The following is a 22,018-nucleotide window of genomic DNA, read 5'->3' on the forward strand; positions in this document are numbered from 1 at the left end:
TGCTGTCTTATAGTGACCTGGGAAGTGTCTATGGGCGGTCCTCGTCTCTCCTAAGGCTCTTCTAAGAGCCTTTTTCCTCAGAACTTTTGACAGTTCTAGCGAGTAAAACCGGTAAGGATTGGAACCTAAAAGACCGGCGTCAAGGATGAAAATGATAGGTCAGGCAAAGTATGTAGGCAGCCAGAGGGGACTAGAGGCGAGGCCAGGCAGGTATCTTAGGCCTGAACAGTTTGGAGCTCCTAAACTGGCTGAAAGAGGAACTCCCGGCTGGCCAAGCTATAGAATGAGGGGTCTGTGCGGCGGTGCTGAGATTGGCAGGAATTTGGAGGAGGCTAAAAGGGGAGGGGCAGTTGGGCGAGGCTAGTTTGAAGGGGGCGGGGAGCAAGTTATCTTGTGCGCTCAAGGCTTGGTTGGGAGGGTGGACCGGAGATCGAAAAAAGGGAAGTAACTCCAAGGAGCGGGTCTCTTTGTTCAAAGATCTTGTCATCTTTCCATCCACAGTACCCTACCATATTTTTGAGGCCTGGATTATTGCGAAAAAGTTTAGGCTGCTAACATTTACCCTTCTGTATCCTTACCAGGCTTCTCAGATGCGTGGAACTGTCCCCGGATGTGTAGCTCTTCACCACTATCTCTACCTTCTTCTTTCTGAGAGATTCTGAAGCTTTTGTCATGGAAAAGTACCACGTGTTGGAGATGATTGGAGAAGGCTCTTTTGGGAGAGTGTACAAGGGTCGAAAAAAATACAGTGCTCAGGTGGCGAACAAAGAGGGATATCTTTTGAGCAGGATTCTGTGTCCCAGTTCTAGTGAAAAATGGAGCAGAGGGTTGCATTTATACCAACCTGTATTCCTAAGGCACTGACTTCTTACAGTGTATGAGCTCTGAAGTTGTTTTACTTGGGTTCAACTTCCAATTATCTCCATTTACAGCCTTAGCACTATGGACTACTTTTCTGTGTCTCAGTTTCTTAATCAATAGAAAGGGGATAATAACTGATTGATGGGGTTTGAGAATTAAATATCTTGTCACACTAAGTACCTTAGTACAATACTTGACATTTGTAAATAACAAATACTATTCTTATTATTAGTCTATCACACCATTCAGGAAGAGATAAACCAAGTGAACTCTATTCTTTCCCCTTCATTTTTCCTTATTTTTCCCTCAATCTCATCTTGAGTTTTTTGATTGGATCAGAACACCTCTGTAAGGATCCAACAGAGGAAGCCAGGCATAGTGGTACATACCAGTAATCCCAGTACTGTGGGAGGTTATGGCAGGAGCATCCCAAGTTCAACATTGGGCAACTTAGTGATTTAATGTGTACCTGTCTCCAAAAATTAAAATAAAAAGAACTGGAGATATGGCTTAGTGTGAAGGTCCTGGATTCAGTCCCTCATACTGGAAAGAAAAAAATCCAGCAAAGGGATCTGTTTGGTAAATATTGTTTCCTCCTGGGGTGGGCAGTGGTGGAGGCAGGGGAGGACACCAAGGGAGACTAAAATGTCATAGGAAAGCAGAGATGGGAAACTAGAAGATATATTACAGTTGCTCATACTATTTAAAGTTGTTTCGGCATCCTGTGGTTAAGCTTGAAATTCTAGCCTTTTCCATAGTTACAGTTAGACTTTGACTCTTCACTTTCACCACTGACAGGTGGTGGCCCTGAAGTTCATCCCCAAATTGGGGCGCTCAGAGAAGGAGCTGAGGAATCTGCAACGAGAGATTGAAATCATGCAGGGTCTTCGTCATCCCAACATTGTGCATATGCTTGACAGCTTTGAAACTGACAAAGAGGTGTGCTTTGATGGTTTGGGGTCACTTTCCCCCAAGCACAAGGGTCCCAGGTATTTCCCAACCTCAGAATGCATGAATCTGTCTCTTATCACTGCCTTCTCCCTGCAGGTGGTGGTAGTGACAGACTATGCTGAGGGTGAGCTTTTTCAGATCCTGGAAGATGATGGAAAACTTCCAGAAGACCAGGTATGCTTCCCATTTCTGACCTCTCTCCAGGTGGAGGATGGGTAGGGCAGGCCATAAGCCTGAATGTCTCCATTTTTGAAGACTCCTGGTGAGGATGCAAGAGTTTGGGGATATATAGAGGCAATGTGGTATTAGAGTAGAGTATGTAAACACTGGAGCTATAATATATGAGTACAAAGCTTGGTTTCCCTTGGACAAATTAATCTTTGTGTTTAGTTTAGAATTTGAAATTCCATTTTTTTTTTTTTTTGTACCAGGGATCGAACTCAGGGCCTTGTGCTTGCGAGGCAGGTGTGGTGACACTGAGCTAAATCCCCGGCCCATGAAATTCCATTTCTTTTTTTTTTTTTTTTTTTTTTTTTTTTTTGTACCGGAGATCGAACTCAGGACCTTGCACTTGTGAGGCAGGTGGCAGAACCACTGAGCTAAATCCTGGGCTGAAATTCCATTTCGTTTTGGTACCGGGGATCAAACTCGGGTCAGAAATTACATTCCTTTTTTCTTTTTTTTTTGTTTTTTTGTTTTTTTGAGACAGGGTCTCACTAGGTAGTTGAGACTGACCTGGAACTCACTATGTAGCCCAGGCTGGTCTCCAACTCATAGCGATACTCCTGCCTCAGCCTCCCAAGTGCTGGGACTACAGGCGTGCGCCACCACGCCCGGGAGAAATTCCATTTCTAATGTCTATCTCATAAGGCTATTACAGGGACTAGTGAGTTAATTTACATAAAGTATTTAAATAGTTGACTAATGTTAATGTCATAGTGATTTTTGTAAAGTATCTTTGAGGAAGAAGGGCCAATATGTACCAGAAAGGGCAATGAAGGATAACAATTGTGATCATGCAGTATTCGCCACCAGGAAATATTGATTAGCAGTGGGTTTAGTTTGAATAGTCTCCAGCCACATTCATTCTAGAGATTTCTCTGTAATAAGTCTAATAGATAATACCCCCCTGAAATCCTTATTACTATAGGATTTTCCTTCTCTTCACTATTTGTAAATAATCATTTTATTTTATGTAATTACTTCTCTTGAGAAAGGGGATTTTGTCTTATTATTTATTTATTTTTGGTGCTGGGGATCAAACTCGGGCTGTTGAGCTTCCCAAATCCACTGAGCCAAATCCCCAGTCCCATGTTTAGTAACAGCTAATTTGTATTGAATGTTTACTCTGTGCCAGGCACCGTTTTTTTGTTGTTGTTGTTTTGTTTTGTTTTTGAGAAAAGGTCTCACTGTGTAATTCAGGCTGTCCTTGAACCCATTATATAGCACAGGCTAGTCTCGAATTCACAGGAATCCTCTGGCCTCAGCCTCCCAAGAGCCAGGATTATGAGCGTGTGCCATCATGCCCAGCTAGCAGGCACCATTCTGAGCTCTGGAAGAACAGGGAAGATCACCTTAGCTGTAGTATTAGAAATCTTTGGGCTTGTCAGCTGGCTCCTTTCACACACCTTTTCTTTCTCCCTTCCATCTGTCTCACCCCTAGGTTCAGGCCATTGCTGCCCAGTTAGTGTCAGCCCTATACTATTTGCATTCCCATCGTATCCTACACCGAGATATGAAGCCTCAGAACATCCTCCTTGCCAAAGGTGGTGGCATCAAGCTCTGTGACTTTGGGTAAGGTTTCTGAGCTTCCAGTTTTGCAGGGAGCCCTAGACTATATGCATGATTTACTTGGGCCTCATTTTAGAAGCTGGAGACTGTCCTTTTTGCTAAGTCTTTCGGAACTAAATGATCTCTCCCTGTTTTGGCTTGGGCTGTCTCATACAATGACAGGTAGGAAATGACTGTTTTAGTTACTTTCTTGTTGCTGACACACAACACCTGACACAACCTAAGGAAGGAAAGAGTTTTATTTTGGCTCACAGTTTGTAGATATTTCAGTCCAGAGTATGCTGACTCCAAGGCAGGGCTCATGGCACAGGGGCACGGCAGAGTAGAGTTTGCTCATGGCATAGTAATGGAGAACAGAAATCAAGGGAGGCAGGAGGGGTAATAAAGCTTTTCAGGCCGCGTTCCCTGAGTGACACACTTCCTCCAACAAGGGTTCACCTCCCAGCATCACATTTAGCTAATAAGCGTCACACCCCTGAGATCCAGTCACCTCCCAGAAGGTTCACCTATGAGTACATGAGGCTTTTGGGGGACATCTAGATATACACCATAATAATGATCATATTTAGCTTTCTAGTAATGACCAAGTCCAGAATATCTTTTCCCTTTCATTTCCATCTGATCATCTGCTGCAGATTTGCCCGCGCTATGAGCACTAATACAATGGTGCTGACGTCTATCAAAGGTACACCACTCTATATGTCTCCAGAGCTAGTGGAAGAGCGACCATACGACCACACAGCAGACCTCTGGTCTGTGGGCTGCATTCTGTATGAGCTGGCTGTGGGAACCCCTCCCTTCTATACCACAAGCATCTTTCAACTGGTCAATCTCATTCTCAAGGACCCTGTACGCTGGCCCTCCACCATCAGTCCCTGCTTCAAGGTAATAAGATTGAAAGGAAGAGTGCTTTTTACATTGGAAACCTGTCTCCCTCGACTTCTGTTTTCTTTTCTAAAATCCCTTTCTAGAGCTGGGGCGAGACTTTGCAAGCAGCCTTGCTAATCTCCTGCAGAGATTTATTCTAGGAGGGTATTCTGGGGTCTGCTGAACTTGGGAATGGTAGCCTTTGTTTGAAGCAGGCTGTGCTGTGTGACAGTGGTAGTAAACCTATGGCGCACGTGCAGTAGGCTGTTTGTATTATTGTAAGCTCTGAAAGGTTTGCCATCACTGTTTTATCCTAATGGAAAGGTAATTTCAAGATATCAGAGACAATGGTCCTTTTATATGTCTTCTGTTCCGCTTATTTCTTCTCAGATAGAGTACCTAGATGATATTTCTTGAAGTTGTCCACACTACTTTCAGTGCCCTTCAGGTATTAAAATGGCCAGTGATAGGGCTGGCTTGGTGATTAGGGGCAGATGACAGAGGTGGTGCTTGGCCATCATAGCTAAGTCTCAGCAAGTTGGCAAATAGGAAGGATGAAAGGGAAAGTGTTTCTTCACTTTTTAATTTATTTTATTTATTTTTTGGTACCAGGGATCGAACTTGGGACCTTGTGCTTGCAAGGCAGTCAGCAGCACCACTGAGCTAAATCCCCAGGCCCTTGTTCTCTTTTTTATTTGTTATCTAGGGCAAGATTATGGTCCATCAATGGAATTTAAGTCCAGTCTTCTCCCAGAATAAAATCTTAATATAACTTTTCTTTGCTTTGTCTAATGTGAAAAAGGAAGGATTTCTTCCCAACCTATTCTGCTAGGTGCAAATTATTATCAAAAAGAATCTAAAGAAAGAATCCTTAATTTGAGGAAGTGTGCTTAAGATACTCATTCTTCTTCTTTCTTCTTTCTTCTTCTTCCCTGGGATTGAATTCAGGACCTTGCACTTATGAGGCAGGTGGCGGCACCACTGAGCTAAATCCTTGGTTCAGATACTCTCATCCTTCTTTAGGGCCGATCTGCAGGTATCTTCAGCAAGAGCCATAGTTATACAAATCCCCTTGTTTTAGAACAGTGATCATAATTCAGTGGTACCTTTTATTCTTGTTTTATGCCCAATTGAAGATTTTCCCAAGGATACCTTATAACAGATGTACACTTTTGAGAGAGAGTCTCTCCACCATCTGAAGACTTGCTGAAAAGATTTCTGGTCTTGAGTGTTTCCAAACACATATGTACACCATTATTAAGTGTGTGAGTGTGTTTTTAAACAGATGCATCTGTTTCTACACAGCCATGAAGAAACCTTGAAAGGGAGGGAAGAGTTTGGGACTCTATTGAAAGTTTGGTTTCTAAAGGTGATCGCAAAGGTGACTTCTGGGTTTTTTCCTCTCTTTTTTTACAAAGCCATTGACCTTGAGATTTCTGCTTTTACTTTTGGGGTCACAGAATGTCCACCAACAGGAATTGGGTCTCTGTAGGAGGTGAGGCTGTGGTCTGTCTGAAAAATGAGATCTAAGGAAAGGATTTTTCAGAGTATAGTCGAGTGTGCTCTAAGACTAAATGCAGGAATCTTGATTTGCCAGTTCTGCTGATAGGTTAGAGAGACCCTAGAGGGAAGAGGAAGGAGGGCTGATGGAGTGTTGTTTCTCTCCACAGAACTTCCTGCAGGGGCTGCTCACCAAGGACCCCCAGAAGCGTCTGTCCTGGCCAGACCTCTTGCATCACCCCTTTATTGCTGGTCGTGTCACCAGTGAGTTATCAGAGTTCCCAAGCCCCTGACACTTCCAGTATTTTCTCCAATCAAACCCTTATTCCTTAATATCTGAATCCAACATATCTTCTTTCCCCTACCAGCTTAAACTTTGTTCCTAGCTCTTAGCCTAATGTTTGCCATTCTTGCTCCCTTTTTGTCACTTTGTTTAAATGGCTTCCTTCCACAGAAGCCTGGGAGGCACTGAGACAATGTTATCCCTGGCTAAGTGGACATGGTGGATAAAGCTCTGGAATAATCATATCTTCCCCGCTTCCTCCCCTGCAGTAATAACGGAACCAGTAGGCTTGGATTTGGCCGCTCCATTTACCAGTTGCCTGCCTGCAGAACTTCAGGTTCTAAAGGATGAACAGGCCCATTGGCTGGCCCCCAAGGGCAATCAGTCTCGAATCTTGCATCAGGCCTATAAACACATGGCAGAAGAGGCCAAGCCAAAGGTGTGTGGGGTATGGGAAACTATGTTAGCATGACCAGGCTAGTGATTAAGAGAGTTAGAGAAGGATGGGAAAGTTAATGGGAAAAGGACCACAAGTAGAATCCATACTGCCCTGCGACAACCAAATAGGTTTTTTTGGTTTTTGTTTTTGAGACAAGGTCTTACTATGTATTTCAGACTGGCCTTGAACTCACTGTGTAGCCAGGCTAGCCTCAAACTCATGGCAATCCTCCTGCCTCAGCCTTCTAAGTTGCTGGGACCACAGGTGTGTACTACCACACCTAGCAGCAATCAAATAGTTCTAATCCAGTGTCTCCTACTCACCTCCCACAGAAACAGCAGAACAGAGGACCTGCCCTTGAGCAGGAAGATAAGACCAACAAGATGACCCCTAGCACAGCCCCTATTCTGGAACCAAGAGCCACTCTTGAAAAATCAAGTATGTTGGCTGGGATCTTGGCCTCAGAAATGAAGAGCAGTTGTGTTGAATGGCAGGCTGGAGAGGCCCCTTCTGCACTTCGGTGAGGAGGGTATAGCTAGGGGTCTCTGTTGGGGGGAAGGTGTCTCACAGATCTTTGGCTCTAGCCACTGCACATATGACATGATCCTTTCACTGGCTATTGCCTAAATAGACAGGGCCTTGGGGATTTGAGTCCTGGGCTCTTACTTAATTCACTTGGGAAACTTGAGGACTTTATCTTTTTTTGTGTGTCAATTACTCTTTGAAAGGGAATAATCATATACATCCAAAAGGAAAGATTGAGTTAAAAGGAACAGATGAAAACTATAAAGTAGACTTGAAAAAAAGGTGCAATGTGGGAAAGCAATTAAGGATACTTGCATGGATACCAACATACACTATCCTGGCTATATCCCATATCCCATTACCAAAAGGGAATTTCCTCTACCTGCCTGTATGTCTTGTTCCTCATTCTTTTCCTGGGCTGGAGGTGGTGGTGGTAGCGATGGCACAAGTTAATCTACTCAAAGCCTCATCATTCTAGAATTCATCCTATTCCCTGGCTTCTGCTGGCAGGGAAAATCGTATTACCCCAGACTGTGAACAAGCATTCCCGGAACTGGGGCCAGAGGTAATGAGCCAGAAGAGCACAGATGGAGAAGATGAGGTGAGTCCTGGGGTTCTTCTGGGCTTTCCCTGCCTTAGGATGTTGGGTCTAGCGAAATGTTTTCCTAGGACAGGGATGCTCTAAGTTAGCTCTAAGTATGAGTTCCCATTGTGTCAAAAAAGCACTTTATTATCATTTCATAGTTTTAATTGCATGATATCTGAACACATAATTCTGAAAAATTAGAATTCATAGGTGAAAATGGAGGTCCCGAGTTAGGTATAGTGGTGCATGCCTGTAGTTGCCAGTACCCAGAAGTCTGAAGCAGAAAGATGGCTTGAGCCTAGCAGTTTGAGGTCAGCTTGGGCAACATAGTAAGACCCTATATTTAAAAAAAAAAAGAAAGTCTTCTTTGAGCTGTATTGCAGTTCCAGAAGTGGCTTCTATTACTACCTGAAGGGGTGGCTCCTTCCAGACTTCCTTTACTTTTCCACACATGTATCTGCACAAAAGGAAATCTATTGTTTGTTTTTACATTACTGAGTTCATCCTGTATGTATTGTTTTACATCATTCCTCTTTTACCATATGATCTATTTCAGGGCTTTTCCTGTATCAGAGCATATAGTTCTCCCTCAATCTTTTATGTTTAAGATTGTAACTTTTTATTTTGAAATAGTTCATCTTAAAGAATAATTCCTATTACCCTTCAGTTCCTACATACAATTCCTACATACTGTCCTTGTGGTCCATTTTGTGGTGCCAAAGCAGAATACCTGAGACTGGGTAAATTTTTTTTTTTTTGAGACAGGATCTCACTTTTGTAGCCCAGGCTGGCCTTGAGTTCTCAATAACCCTCCTGCATCAGCCTCCTGAGTGCTGGGATTACAGGTTATATGTCAGTATGCCCATCTTTTTCGCATTTTGTGACTAACAGTTTTGAGATATGTGTATTAGTCCATTTTTTATTATGATAGCTAAATATATGAGGCTGGTTAACTTTATAAAGAAAAGAGAAAGTGAGATGTTGAGGTGCATGCCTATAATTCTAGTGCTCTGCAAGCCTGAGGCAGAAGGATTACAAATTTGAGCCCAACCTGGGCAACTTAGTGAGACCATGTCTCAAAATTTTAAAAAAAGCCTGGGGATTTAACTCAATGCAGAGCCCTGGGTTCAATCTTAAATATCAAAATAATTACTTAAAAAATAAAAAATAAAAGGGAAAAAAGAGAATTATTTATTTAGCTCATAGTTTTATAGGTTCGAGGGTCAGGCATTGGCATTTGCTTGGCTCCGGTGAGGACCTTATTGCTGAGGATGTCAAGACAGTGAGGGTAGGGCTGGAGATTTAGCTCAGTGGTTCTGGCAACTCTTGTAAGCGCAAGGACCTGAGTTCGATCCCTGGTACCAAACAACAACAACAACAACAACAACAAAACAAAGCTGACGGAAAACAGTGAGGGTTGTGGGTGGGAAGAAGGATTTCACAATAAGAAGCCAGAGAAAGTAGGTAGGGCCAGTCTTAGGGCTTTATAACAGCCTAATCCCAAACTGGATGTATAGCTCAGCGGTAGAGTGCTACCCTCAATTCAATCCCCAGTAACATAATAAAGAAGAAAAAGTGAAATCCGTCTTCCCTTCCAGAGGTTGGCCCCCTCTGACCTACTAAGCCCCACCTCTAAAAGGTTGCACTGTCTCCCAGTACTTCTTCATGGTGACCAGCCTCCAGCACATCAACCTTTGGAGAAACATATAGACCACGTCCAAACCTGAGCGGTACATAAGCCCTGTTCTTCAGATTGATGTTTCCTTGTTATTAGATTTAGGTGATGCAGTTTTGGTAGGAATACCATATAAGTGATGCATCCTTGATACTGCAATATCTTTAATAACCTCATATTATTTCCTATTAGGGATGGATTTGGTTTATTATTCCCTGACCAACTGACTTTAGGATGCTTCCCTTTTTTTGTTATTACAGCAACCACATTATGATGGACATTTTCTGGGTATCTCTGTGCTCCAGGACCTCTGTACTACCAGTGTGTTTTTTTGCCTGGTGATCTAAGATGCACACCTGCATTGTTCGTAGTCACTTCATGAATCCCTGGCTTTCTAACCCCAGGTTGGGAGCTGTGATCCTGAGACTTGCAGGTTCCTCTTGACCTGTATTTTCCTACTTCCTCCACTGTGCCTTAGGAGCCAGACAGTGATAGTGAATGGCAGCGCCTACTGGAAACCACTGAGCCTGTTCCTGTTCAGCTGAAAGCCCCTCTCACCCTGCTGTGCAATCCTGACTTCTGCCAGTGCATCCAGAGTCAGCTTCATGAGGCTGCAGGGCAGGTAATGGGAAGAAGGTTCTGTGAGTGGCATTCAGGACTGCAGAGACGAAGTATTAAAACACATTCACTAAGGTGGGCAGAGTGGTGCACCCCGGTAGTCCCAGCACTCCGGAGCCTGAGACAGGAGGATTCCCACAAGTTCAAGGCCAGCCTAATCTACATAGTGAATTCAAGGCAAGACTGAACTACTAAGCAAGACCCTGTCTCCAAAAAAACAAAAAACATTCACTAACATAAAGTTTGGCTCCTCAGTACTTTCAGTGAATTTGCTTAGTTAGAGTCTTACTAATCTCCTAATAATCTAGTAACATACAAAGAACAGGCTTCAGTTTTCTCTTTGTTGTTTTCTTTTTTGGTACTGGGGATTGAACTCAGGACTTTGAGATTGTGAGGCAGGTACAGTGCCACTGAGCTAAATCCCCGGCTCAGTTTTCTCTTTATAAGGAAAAATATCTATCTAAAACAGGATCAACAAACTTTTTCTGATTGTAAATATTTTAGGAATTGTGAGCTAAGAGGGAAAAGTTGAGTGTTTTATGTAACTACTTATAAAATTGAAGGAAAATACATTTCCACAAAAATTTTACTGCTAAAAAATGTAACAATTGAGTATGTAATATTTTATAGGCATATTACTGAGAAGAATGAAGTTGTTTTTGGTGGGATAACATTTTGCTTATTTACCATTAAAAGTTAGGTTTTCTGGGCTGGGGATTTAGCTCAGTGGTTCCACTGCCAGCCTCACAAGTGCAAGGTCCTGAGTTTGATCCCTGGTACCACCCCCCTGCCAAAGTTAGGTTTTCTTGGCAAGTGCCTGTCTCTCAAGCACAAGGTCCCAAGTTTGATCCCTGGTACCAAAAAAAAGAGTCAAGTAGAAAAGTTAGGTTTCCCCTTTTCCAAATCCTTTCTTTGCATCTGAAACAGTGTTCTTCCCTCTTAAGAACTCAGCAATTTATTTATTATAATTTATTTATTTTATTTATTTATTATTGCAATTTATTTATTGTATTTATTTCCTGTTCTTTAAAATTTAAAAAAAATAACTTATTGAGATATAGTTTATGTGCCACATAATTCACTGACTTGCATATGGCCAGTGATTTTTAATAATTTGCCAAGTTTTGAATCATAGTGTAAAGCTAAAACATTTTCTTTACTCTCTGTAGAAGCCCTTGTATCTATATCCCATTAATCACTTTTCCCAGTCCTAGGTAACCACAAATCTACTTACTGTCTCAGAGATTTACCTTTTCTGGATCTTTCATATAATTGATATTGTATAATGTATAGTCATTATGACTAGCATCATTCATGTAGCATGTTTTTTGAGATTTCTTCAGATGTTACATGTACCAGTTTTCCACACACACACACACACACACACACACACACACACACACACACACACACACACCAGGTGCTGGGACTTGAACTTAGGTCCTCGCATGATTGGGAGGCAAACACTGTACTGCTAAGCTATGCCCAACTCCTTTCATTTCTTTTTATTACGATTAGTATTCCATTGATTGGATAGATAACATTTTATGTATTCAACAACTGATAGATATTGGGTTGTTTCCAGTTTTGGTTTCTATGAATAATGATCCTTCCACATTCACAAGCAAGTCTGTGTATAGGCATGTCAGCCTTTAATGGCTAGATACCTAGGAGTGGAAATGCCAAGTTGGTAAATTTGTATTTAACAAATTTGTATTTAAAAATCTACTCTGTTCCTCCAGCTGCCTCGCAAGCACAAGGTCCCAAGTTCAATCCCTGGTACCAAAATAAATAAATACATTTTTAAAAAATAATAAAAATAAAAATCTACTCAGTTATTTTCCAAAGTGGCTATACCATCCATCATACATTCCTACCAGCAAGAAATATATGGGAGTCCTGGTTTATTCACATCCTTGCCAACATTTACTCTCTTCTGACCTTATGATAGTTACCATTCTAGTAAGTATGAAATAGTATCTCATTGTTTTAATTTGTATTATGCTAGTGATGAATATTAAACATCTTTTCATGGGCTTTTTGGTCATTTATTATGTTTGGTGAAATATCTATGGAAATCTTGTGCTCATTTTTAAAGTTGAGTTTTTTGTCTTTTTTTTGTTTTGTTTTGTTTTTTGCCATACTGAGGGATTGAACCCAAGGTCTTTGCTACATTTTTACTTTTTACTTTTATTTATTTATTTTTGGTAGCAGGGATTGAACTTGGGTCCTTGCACCTGGGAGGCTAAATCCCTGGCCCTTTACTTTTCACTTTGAAACAAAATCTCATTAAGATGCTAAGTCGTTGAGGCTGGCTTTGAGCTGTACAGTCCTCTGCCTCAGTCCCTTGAGTAGCTGGGAATACAGACGTGATGCCCAGCTCTGGTACCGTGGTGTGTGTGTGTGTGTGTGTGTGTGTGTGTGTGTGTTGTTGTTGTTGTTGTTGTTGTTATTGTTGTAAGGGCTGAGAAGGAAGGGAGGGAGCAGATAGGAATGACTACATTCCTCTGCCTCCTTGGTCACCGATATTGTGTCAGGTGACCTGTGTGTCTGTAGTCTTCTCTGCTATAATTCTGTTTCTTTGCTCTTCTTCCCTGGGTTTTAGATTCCCACAGGAAGGAATGCAAACATTTGGTCTGCTTTGCTGAAATCTTGAGGATGTTTGGTGTCTGTAGTTCTCCTTCCTTTACCTGTGATAATACCAATAACTCTCTTCTATCTGTCACCCAGATCCTGAAAGGTGTCCTAGAAGGCACTACCCACATCCTTCCTGCATTCCGGGTCCTGAGCAGTCTTCTGTCCAGCTGCAGAGACTCTGTTCCTTTGTATTCCTTCTGCCGGGAGGCAGGGCTGCCGGGGCTACCACTCAGCCTACTCAGGCACAGCCAGGAGAGCAACACTATCCAGCAAGTAGGTGCCAGGTTGGGAGATTCTGAAGATTGTTACAAGGTCCTTTTCCTTGGGCTTCTCTTCCTCAAACTGGACCCGACATCCTTTTATTTTCTTTCCTTTAATCTTTCTGGGGCAAGACAGGTGGTGTCAGTCAGTGAAATAGACTATGTGTGTTAGTATATGAGCAGTGGTTGGAATATGAGAAACTAGAGATCACTTACCTGCTCTTGTTGGCTCTAGCCCATTGTGGCCTTGTGGAAATTTGGGCCTGTATGCTGGATCTTCCAGTTTTCCACAAAAAGGTAGAAATCCAGATTTCTGTGTATAATTTCCCAATATTTAGAATATTTTGCTTTAGACTGTTGGATCATAGGTCTTATTGACTTGACATAGCAGGATACTGAAGTTCAGAAATTAACTCCTTACACAGTTGTTATATAAATGGTCAGATAGACAATGAAAACTAGGATTGAAACTCTGTGTATTTGGGGCTAAATCTACATCCTCATGCTGTGTCCTGCCAAAGCCGAGCTGAGAGGAGGGGGAGACCACCCCAGATTGACAGTTCATGGGACCTAGGCTAAGGCAGCTGGAATGCTGCACTCTGCTGATGAGTATTAATCTTGGGTGATTTTTTAAAAAATCTTGGTGACTTTAAGAAATTTTTAAGAATAGTGTTTATTTTTGGTTTTTGGGTTTTTTGAGACAGGGTCTCACTATGTAGTTGAGACTGATCTGGAAATCACTACCTAGCCCAGGCTGGTCTTGAACTCACAGTGATCCTCCTGCCTCAGCCTCCCAAGTGCTGGGATTACAGGTGTGCACCACCACGCCTGGCAAGAATACTTTTTTGAAAAATAGAACTTTCTACATTTCACAGTCTTGTTCTGGACAAACATGACAAGCTAAATTAAAAAAAAATTAAAATAATATATAGTTTTATGATATATTTTTTAAAAACCCAAAAGCAAACAACACATATTTACTGGCTATTTATAACCCATTGGCTGACGCATTGTCACCTCTTAACTCTCTGCCCATACTTCTTTTCCTACTGTCCTTTTCTGTTTACTCAGCTTGACTAGATCTCTGTATATATATATTTTTTTAAACTATTTTTTCTGTTCTCCATCATCCACATTGCCCTTACTGTCTCTCTTTTCTCTTTTCTGGCAGCAACCTTGGTATGGGGCCTTCTTGCGGGACCTGGTGGCTGTGATTCAGGCCTACTTTGCCTGCACCTTCAATCTGGAGAGGAACCAGACAGGTGACAGGTGGGATCAGAGAAGCTTTTGTTTTATTGACCAGTTTGACTTTAGTTCCTACCCCAGTTCTTTCCTTCTTTATTGGAAGAAACCAAGTTAAGAGAAGTTGTGATGTATGACAGGGATAGAGATCAGCTGAATCGCCCTCAGAATTCACCTGGTTCTTAGGAACCTTGAGACATCTCTAGATTTATCCAAAGACCTTCAGGTTCAAAGAGTCAGGAGTCACTGTGACTCTAAATAAAAGGGTCAAGATGTGAATAATCTAGAGAAAATGGCAGAGATGGGGCTTGGAGGGTGTGTGAAACCGTGTGTGTGTGTGTGTGTGTGTGTGTGTGTGTGTGTGTGTGTGTGTAGTAGGAAAGAATTAAGGGAGCATTTTGATGTATTCCTTGGCAGAGATTATCCTACCTTCCCAGTATTGACCCATTCTGGGCTTTTAGCAGATTAACGAGAAGAAACTATGGGCTCATTTTTTTTTCCCAGCCTACAGGTGTTTCAGGAGTCTGCCAACCTCTTTCTGGACCTGTTGGGGAAACTCCTGGCTCAACCAGACAACTCTGAGCATACATTGCAAAGGGACAGCCTTATGGTAGTCTACTCCCACCTCCAGATTTTTGTCTCTCCTATATTTCTGTTTGTTCTCCCATCCCTTTCTTACAACCATAATTGATCAGATCAAATTATTACAGCAGCCGGGCATGGTGGCGCATGCCTGTAATCCCAGTTCTTGGGAGGCTGAGACAGGAGGATCACTGTGAGTTCGAGACCAGCCTGGGCTATATAGTGAGTTCCAGGTCAGCCTCAACTACATAGTGAGACCCTGTCTCAAAAAACCAAAAACAGAACAAAAAACAAATTATTACAGCAAACATTTTTGAATTCCCACTGTGTGACATATGGGGGGTGGAGAGGGAGAGAGGGAGAGAGAGAGACAGAGGAAAGGAGGGGAGGGGAGGGGAGGGAAGGGAAGAAGGAGGAGGAAGAAATAGAGGAAGAAGAGAGGAAAGAAAAAATGACACTGAAATTCTTGTCCTGAAAACATGAAGACATTGTAGTTACAATTCACTGTGTGTGTGTGTGTGTGTGTGTGTAAAGAATTCTTAGACAGCTGTGTGTGTGTGTGCAAAGAATGGTTAGAATTAGACAGCTGCCCCATTTTCTTCTCCTCCTCCTTCTCTTCCTCCTCCATTTTACTGAGGATTGACCCTGAGGACTCATACATGCTAGGCAAGTACTCTACCACTGAACTGTATCCCTGGTCCTTTTTATTTTGAGATGGGATTTTACTAAGTTGTGCAGGCTGGCCTCTGACCTCAGCTTTCCAAGTACCTGGGATTACAAATGTGCCCAAAATCCTGTATTCCGAGCACCTCAGAATAGTCTTAGTTCTTAACACTAAACTCAGTCAGTCTTCTGATGCTCTGATGCTGCCTCTACCCTTGTCTCCTTTAGTGCTTTGTTGTCCTTTGTGAAGCCATGGATGGAAACAGCCGGGCCATCTCCAAAGCCTTTTACACCAGCCTGTTGACCACACAGCATGCAGTGTTGGATGGGCTCCTTCATGGCTTGACAGTTCCACAGATTCCCTTCCACCCACCTCCAGGTGAGAAGTGGGAAGATTCTCTTGATGTCTTTGTTGTATGGGTCTGCTCTGATCTTCCCGCTCTGATCCATCACCTAGAACAGTGCCTGGGACATAGTGAGTACTCGATAAATCCCTGAACTGAAACAGAATGGAGACCTGAAACAGCCTGACCTCACCTGCATTCTCTGTTTTCTCCATAGGAACCCCACGCATGAGTCAAGCACTGCAAGACCAGAATGAGGATCTGCCTGGAGCCATTTCCTGCGCCCTGGCAGCCATATGCACTGCTCCTGTGGGGCTGCCCAGCTGCTGGGATGCCAAGGAGCAGGTCTGAGCTGCAACTTCTTGCTCCTTTTTTCCTGCTTCCCAGCAGAATTGGAGAGGCTGTCCCCAGTTTCTCAGAGGGACAGAAAAACAAACTTTTATGCCTCTTCTTATACAGCAGTTCCAGAAACATATGCTGCCAGCTTGGGCTTAAGACACTTGTACAATATGACGTAGCCAGAATTGGGAAAAGGCTCAATGATAAGCTACGCAGGTGGCAGGACTGCTGATTGGAAAGGCTCAGGATTCAGTTTTCCTTTTGCCCAGTAACATTGCCTCCAGTACCTGCGTGCACAGGGGCCAACCTAGGCCATTACTTTTACTTCTTCTTTGGCCATGAATACTGGAAATAGAATGGGTATGAGCTTCCTGGTGACCCTGAGAAGAGAGACCAGCAAGGAATTGAGAGTCTTGGTCACCTGGAGATGTGTGAGGAATAAGTCTGGAATAAAGGGATCAGATTAAATCTCTTGTGTTTGTCTACATAGGTCTCTTGCCATTTGGCAAATCAGTTGACTGAAGACAGCAGCCAGCTCAGGCCATCCCTCATCTCAGGCCTGCAACATCCCTTCCTATGCCTGCACCTTCTTAAGGTACTTCCCACAACTCCCAGAATCTTGGCTGACTGGCTGGCTGGCTTTTTTTCTTTCTCAACTCCTAGGACAGAGAGGTAGATAGACAGACACAGAAATTTAAGAATCCCTTAGAGAGTCAGGCGTGCTGGCATACCTGTAATCTCAGGACTTGAGAGGCTAAGGCAGGAGGATCACCATGAGTTCCAGGCCAGCCTGGGCTACACAGTGAGTTCAAAGCCAGTCTGAACTATGTAGCAAGACCCTGTCCGAGAGAAAGAATATCCTTTTGAGGACTCCATTTTGCTTTTAACTCTGATTAACTCAGGTGTCTCCACGTTAACCATTCTTCACCGGAACTGAGAAATGTCCCTGTCTCACTATCTCAAGTAAGGGGCAGGAGTTGCTCACACTCCCAGGAGTGGGCACTAGCGCCATTGAGTGATTCACCTGCTTTTCAGCTGAGTCCCTCCATCCTGCTCTGCACTTGACAGATTCCTTCCTGCTCCCCTAGGTTCTCTACTCTTGTTGCCATGTCAGTGAGCGCCTATGCCATCTTCTAGGGCAAGAGTCCCTGGCCTTGGAGTCACTGTTGATTCTTGTCCAGGGCAAGGTAAGCCAGTAACACAAGTGGGCACCTCACGGCAGCCCTACCAACTTAGCTAGAGGTTGTTTGTTCTGATAGCTAAGTTCCTTTGTAGGTGAAAGTAGTGGATTGGGAAGAGTCCACTGAAGTGGCGCTCTACCTCCTCTCCCTTCTTGTCTTTCGGCTCCAAGATCTGCCTTCCAGGTGAGTCATAAAGACTCTACTAAAGTCTTCCCCCATATTCCTAATCTGGACACAGTATGGGGAGTAGCATCCTTTAGCCACTGCATAGGAGGGAACTAGAGAGGGAGGGTTTCTTTACAAAGAGCAGACCTGGACTCCCATCAACTTGGGTCCGTGGAGATGGACATGCAGCCTAGGTGAAGAGCACAGTCGAGGGAGAGGGAGAGCCATTTACCAGCATCCTTTATAGGGTTTTTTGTTTGTCTGTTTGTTTTTGGTACTGGGATTGAACTCGGGACGTTGCGCTTGCAAGGCAGGCGGCGAGAACCACTGAGCTAAATCCCAGGCCCATACCAGCCTCCTTTAATGCGCTGCATCCCTCGATGTATCTCCTTATTCTAGAATGGAGAAGCTGGGCAGCGAGGTTGCTTCCCTCTTTACCCACTCACACATCGTCTCTCTTGTGGTGAGTTTTCGGTCTTCCCTCTTCTTCCTTTTACCCCCATCATCCATCCCTTTTGGGAGTGGGGCAGTCACATTCCCATTTGAAGCTGCTTGTGGAGACATTTTTCTGGAGCAGGTCAGAGACATGGACCTTCTCTCCCTGTCCTGAGCACCATTCAGATTCTGTTGGGCTTTCTCCTCCACTGCCCCCGACAGAGTGCAGCAGCCTGTTTGTTGGGACAGCTTGGTCAGCAAGGGGTGACCTTTGACCTCCAGCCCAGAGAGTGGATCGCTGCAGCCACACATGCCCTGTCTGCCCCTGCAGAGGTGAGGCCTACCGGGGAAGGCACAGACATGTTTTCTCTGAGTCAAATACTAGAACTGCATTCTAGGGAAAAGACTGAACTGCTAGCAAGCCTGGAGAAGAATAAGGAATGGAAAAGGATTCAAGAACTGTTTCCTCTCCTAGTCTTTTGCCCCTAGATATTAGGCCCCTCTGAGCTCAGACTGAGCAGAACTTCAGATTTCTTATGCAGGGTCTTGAAGGAGGGAGGTAGGGAGCGAACAGAGGACAGAAGACTGATCAAAGTTCTCTGAGGTGTTAGCTTTCCCTACCCGCTTCAGTCTGTCTTGTGGTTAAAATCCTTCTGATACTTATCTCCTCTCCTCCTACTACAGAATCCACTTTACTTTTCCAACTTTTTTTTCTTAACTGGGATGGAGAAGGGGTAATACGCTGCACCTTATGAAGGAATTCAGTCCATTTCCTAGCCTTACAGCCTTCTTTCTGCTTTCTCCCTTAAGTCTTCCCCTTTTTCCTTTTTAGTCCCTTTGGAACTCATAATGTGTTTCATTCTTTAAAAAGAATATACTTCATATTTACATTATTGTGATATATATGTGGATTCTTTATAATTTATAAGGCACTCTTTCATATGTTATCCTACAACAAATGTGGAAGATAGACACAGCATGTAATAAGATTCATCTCCTTGTCTTTGATGAAGTTGACCTTCAGAAAAGTCGTATCATTGGTGATACTACTAACATTTATCTAAGAGCCTATATCCAGACCCTGGAAGTAATCAGGGACCACTCCCTTTTCCCCATTATTTCACCTCCAAATGATTCCCCCAGATCCCATTTATTCTAACTTCTAGTTGCTTCTCAGGCCTCTTCCCTCCATGGCACCATTACTAACCTGCCTTAGTTTATGTACACGACTTCTCTCTTCTAGTCTCTGGTGCTTGTCTATGTAAAGATCTCTCCTTTTAGCCCTCACCTTTCTATTCTATTCTCATTACTGCCACAGAGTGAGCTTTTTTAAAGGAAAGTACAGTTATTTGCTCAACCAATGATAATTGAATGCATAAATATGTATTAACTACCCAACACTGTTTCAGGCTCTAAGTCTACAGCAGTGAGTAAGAGAAACATATAAATTGCCCATGTGGAGCTTATATCATGATCAGTGGCTTCCTACTGCTTCTAGGATAAAGTCCTTGTGGCTACCCACTGCTTCTGGGAGAAAGCCCAGACTTAGTTGCCTGCTACTTGGAGCTCATCTGTTGCCTGTGGGCTCTATAATTCTGCTATACTAACAGAGGTGCCATTTCCAAATTGACTGTGGTCTTTTGTGCCTATCTGCCTTTATATATGTTATGACTTCTTGGAATGGTCACCCTTCTGACCATCACATTATCTAAACTGTCTTTAAATTTTTTCAATACATCAGTTTTCTACCTCCAGAAGCCAGTATTAGGCATTCTTCCCCCTTTATTTTCTTTTCTTTCTTTTTCCTTTTTTTCTTTTTTTTTTTCTTGGTACTGGGGATTGAACTCAGGACCTTGTGCTTTCAGTGCAGGTGGCAGCACCACTGAGCTAAATCCCTGGCCCAGGGATTAGGCATTCTCAACTGTGCCCCTAGCCTCTTATTTAGCAAGTATCTTCCTAATTATGATTTCTTCTTGACTGCTTATGCTACCAGATTATGTCTTTAGGATATACATTGAGTGAATAGGCAGATACTGAGACTTCTGAGGCCAGAACAACTCTTCCCACTTTGCTAGGCCAGGAAAGAACTTTTCTACCTGACTAGGAGTTGGGTGCACAGCCATCATTCTTCTCAGGGATCTGCATTCTTCTTGCCTCTCTCCAACAGGTCCGGCTGACTCCACCAGGTAGCTGTGGGTTCTATGATGGCCTCCTCATCCTTCTGCTGCAGCTCCTCACTGAGGTACAGGTGCATCTTGAGATAGATGAGAGGAAAAGAGAAGGAATTGGGCAGTTTGGGCAGTTGCTAGACACTAAGTAGGAAGGAACGGCCTATGCTTGCTGTGCCTGCAGTAACCTTATTGCTGTTGCCCTACTTGCCCTCAGTAGGAACCCTTTGAGGGAAACCATCAAAACAAGCAAATTCCTCATTTGGGATTTTTTTTCTTTTGAAAAATATTTTTTAAGTTTTCTTTTATTGGCCTGTGTGCAACTCAACCTTGGCATGAGCTGACTCCAACAGGCCAATTCCGTGGTTTTCAGCAGGTACAAACATGTCTTGAGAGGTTCAGGGAATTTAGATATGGTAAAAGAAAATAAGACAACATGGAAATACTAGGTGGGAAAACAGAAGAATTATTTCTTTGACTCCCTTTCCTTATATGTCAGGGACAGGAATGAAAAAGGCACTTTCCAAGTGTGGTAGCACATGACTGTGATCCCAGCACTCAGGATCACTGCAAGTTCAAAGCCAGGCTAGCACACATAGTATGTTCAAGGCTAGCCTGAACTACAGGGAAAGACTCTGTCTGGAAAAAAAAAGAAAGAAAAAAAGCGGCATTTAGACATTTGGGCTCCTGACTTCTGCCTCCCCAACTACTTGTTCATTTTGTTTCCAGCAGGGGAAGGCCACCCTGATCAGGGATGTGGCTAGCTCAGAAATGTGGACCATTCTGTGGCGCCGCTTCTCCATGGCCTTGAAGCTACCTGACAAAGTGTCTACACAGGAAGAGGACCTGTCACTGTCTAGTCCACCCAGCCCAGAGCCAGACTGGACACTGATTTCACCCCAGGGTATCTTTCTACTAGCATAGCCTCCTTTTGGGGGCCAGTATATGGATCCTGCTTCAGAAGGAGGCAGCCTAGAATGAGGTTAACCCACAGAGAGACATCTGTTGGTACTGCCTGGAAGAGGATGGCAGAATCTACAAAGGAGCTGCTCAAGGATGGGGAAGGGACTTTTGGTAGCTCTGGGAACCACAGAGAAACAAGGTATCTGGACCTCTTGCCTGCTTTACTAGGTTTTTCTTCTTGGTATTTTTAGGCATGGCAGCCCTGCTGAGCCTGGCCATAGCCACCTTCACCCAAGAGCCCCCGTTATGCCTGAGCCACCTGTCTGAGCGTGGAAGTATCCTCATGTCCACCTTGAAGTACCTACTTTCCCCAAGCTTCCTGTATCACCTGAGCCAAGCGTGAGTCTGAGATGAAGGAAGATGAATCAGCATTGATTGGGGTGGGGTGGGAGGAAAGAAGTAGCTGACAGCTTGAGTTATGAAACCAAGAAATGAGGTAAAGATTAGGCTGGAAACCTGAGAAGTTGCTGAGAGTGGGGAAGAGTTCTGAGGAAGTTTGAAAGGAAGGGAAGCATCAGAAACAGTAGATGAACAAGACCAAGTCTGTTCTTCTCCATCCCCTTCCTTAGGCCTCACGGGCCTGAGTTTCTCCCTGTTGTAGCACTCTCTGTCTGCCAGCTCTTCTGCTTCCCCTTCTCCCTGGATGTGGATGCTGAACACCTTGTAGGAATCTTGGCTGACCTCAGGGATGCAGAAGTTGCAGCCCTCCTGCTGCAGGTATGTGGGAAGTGGGAGGGAGGGGGGCAGATGGTCAAGTCCTTTGTCCTCTAATTCAGTTCTCAACAGTGCCAGGGCTCTTAGGTCCCTGTAAGAGTGGAACATCTGGCTTGATCTAAGAGGTGGAGTGGGGACAGTATGCAGAGCACACAGCTGAAGCTGGGCTAGTATCTCCTTTTTCCATCAGTATTCTACTTGATTCTTTTTTTTTTTTTTTTTTTTTTTT

General features: G+C 43.6%; 1 protein-coding gene across 3 annotated transcripts in view; it reads left to right on the forward strand.

Moving 5' to 3' along the window:
• The first annotated feature begins 33 nt into the window (after positions 1-33).
• Stk36 (serine/threonine kinase 36) overlaps positions 34-22,018 on the forward strand; it is a 25,291-nt gene continuing 3,306 nt past the window's right edge. Inside the window, exons 1-25 of one of the 3 annotated variants that reach the window (XM_010611880.2) lie at positions 34-111; positions 582-756; positions 1,660-1,800; positions 1,909-1,986; positions 3,476-3,606; positions 4,239-4,488; positions 6,141-6,234; positions 6,523-6,692; positions 7,025-7,212; positions 7,728-7,818; positions 9,957-10,100; positions 12,827-13,006; positions 14,165-14,262; positions 14,740-14,845; positions 15,709-15,859; positions 16,042-16,169; positions 16,654-16,758; positions 17,252-17,350; positions 17,439-17,527; positions 17,909-17,972; positions 18,167-18,277; positions 20,112-20,186; positions 20,842-21,016; positions 21,267-21,414; positions 21,645-21,792. In XM_010611880.2, coding sequence (XP_010610182.1) covers positions 673-756; positions 1,660-1,800; positions 1,909-1,986; positions 3,476-3,606; positions 4,239-4,488; positions 6,141-6,234; positions 6,523-6,692; positions 7,025-7,212; positions 7,728-7,818; positions 9,957-10,100; positions 12,827-13,006; positions 14,165-14,262; positions 14,740-14,845; positions 15,709-15,859; positions 16,042-16,169; positions 16,654-16,758; positions 17,252-17,350; positions 17,439-17,527; positions 17,909-17,972; positions 18,167-18,277; positions 20,112-20,186; positions 20,842-21,016; positions 21,267-21,414; positions 21,645-21,792 — 3,048 coding nt within the window. In that variant the 5' untranslated portion in view covers positions 34-111; positions 582-672. The remainder of the gene's footprint in view (positions 112-581; positions 757-1,659; positions 1,801-1,908; positions 1,987-3,475; positions 3,607-4,238; positions 4,489-6,140; positions 6,235-6,522; positions 6,693-7,024; positions 7,213-7,727; positions 7,819-9,956; positions 10,101-12,826; positions 13,007-14,164; positions 14,263-14,739; positions 14,846-15,708; positions 15,860-16,041; positions 16,170-16,653; positions 16,759-17,251; positions 17,351-17,438; positions 17,528-17,908; positions 17,973-18,166; positions 18,278-20,111; positions 20,187-20,841; positions 21,017-21,266; positions 21,415-21,644; positions 21,793-22,018) is intronic. The other 2 variants (XM_033764645.1, XM_010611881.2) reach the window with 2 other exon arrangements.

Source organism: Fukomys damarensis, unplaced genomic scaffold (genome assembly GCF_012274545.1).
Source record: "Fukomys damarensis isolate Sample0158 unplaced genomic scaffold, DMR_v1.0_HiC HiC_scaffold_16, whole genome shotgun sequence".
Lineage (NCBI taxonomy): Eukaryota > Metazoa > Chordata > Mammalia > Rodentia > Bathyergidae > Fukomys > Fukomys damarensis.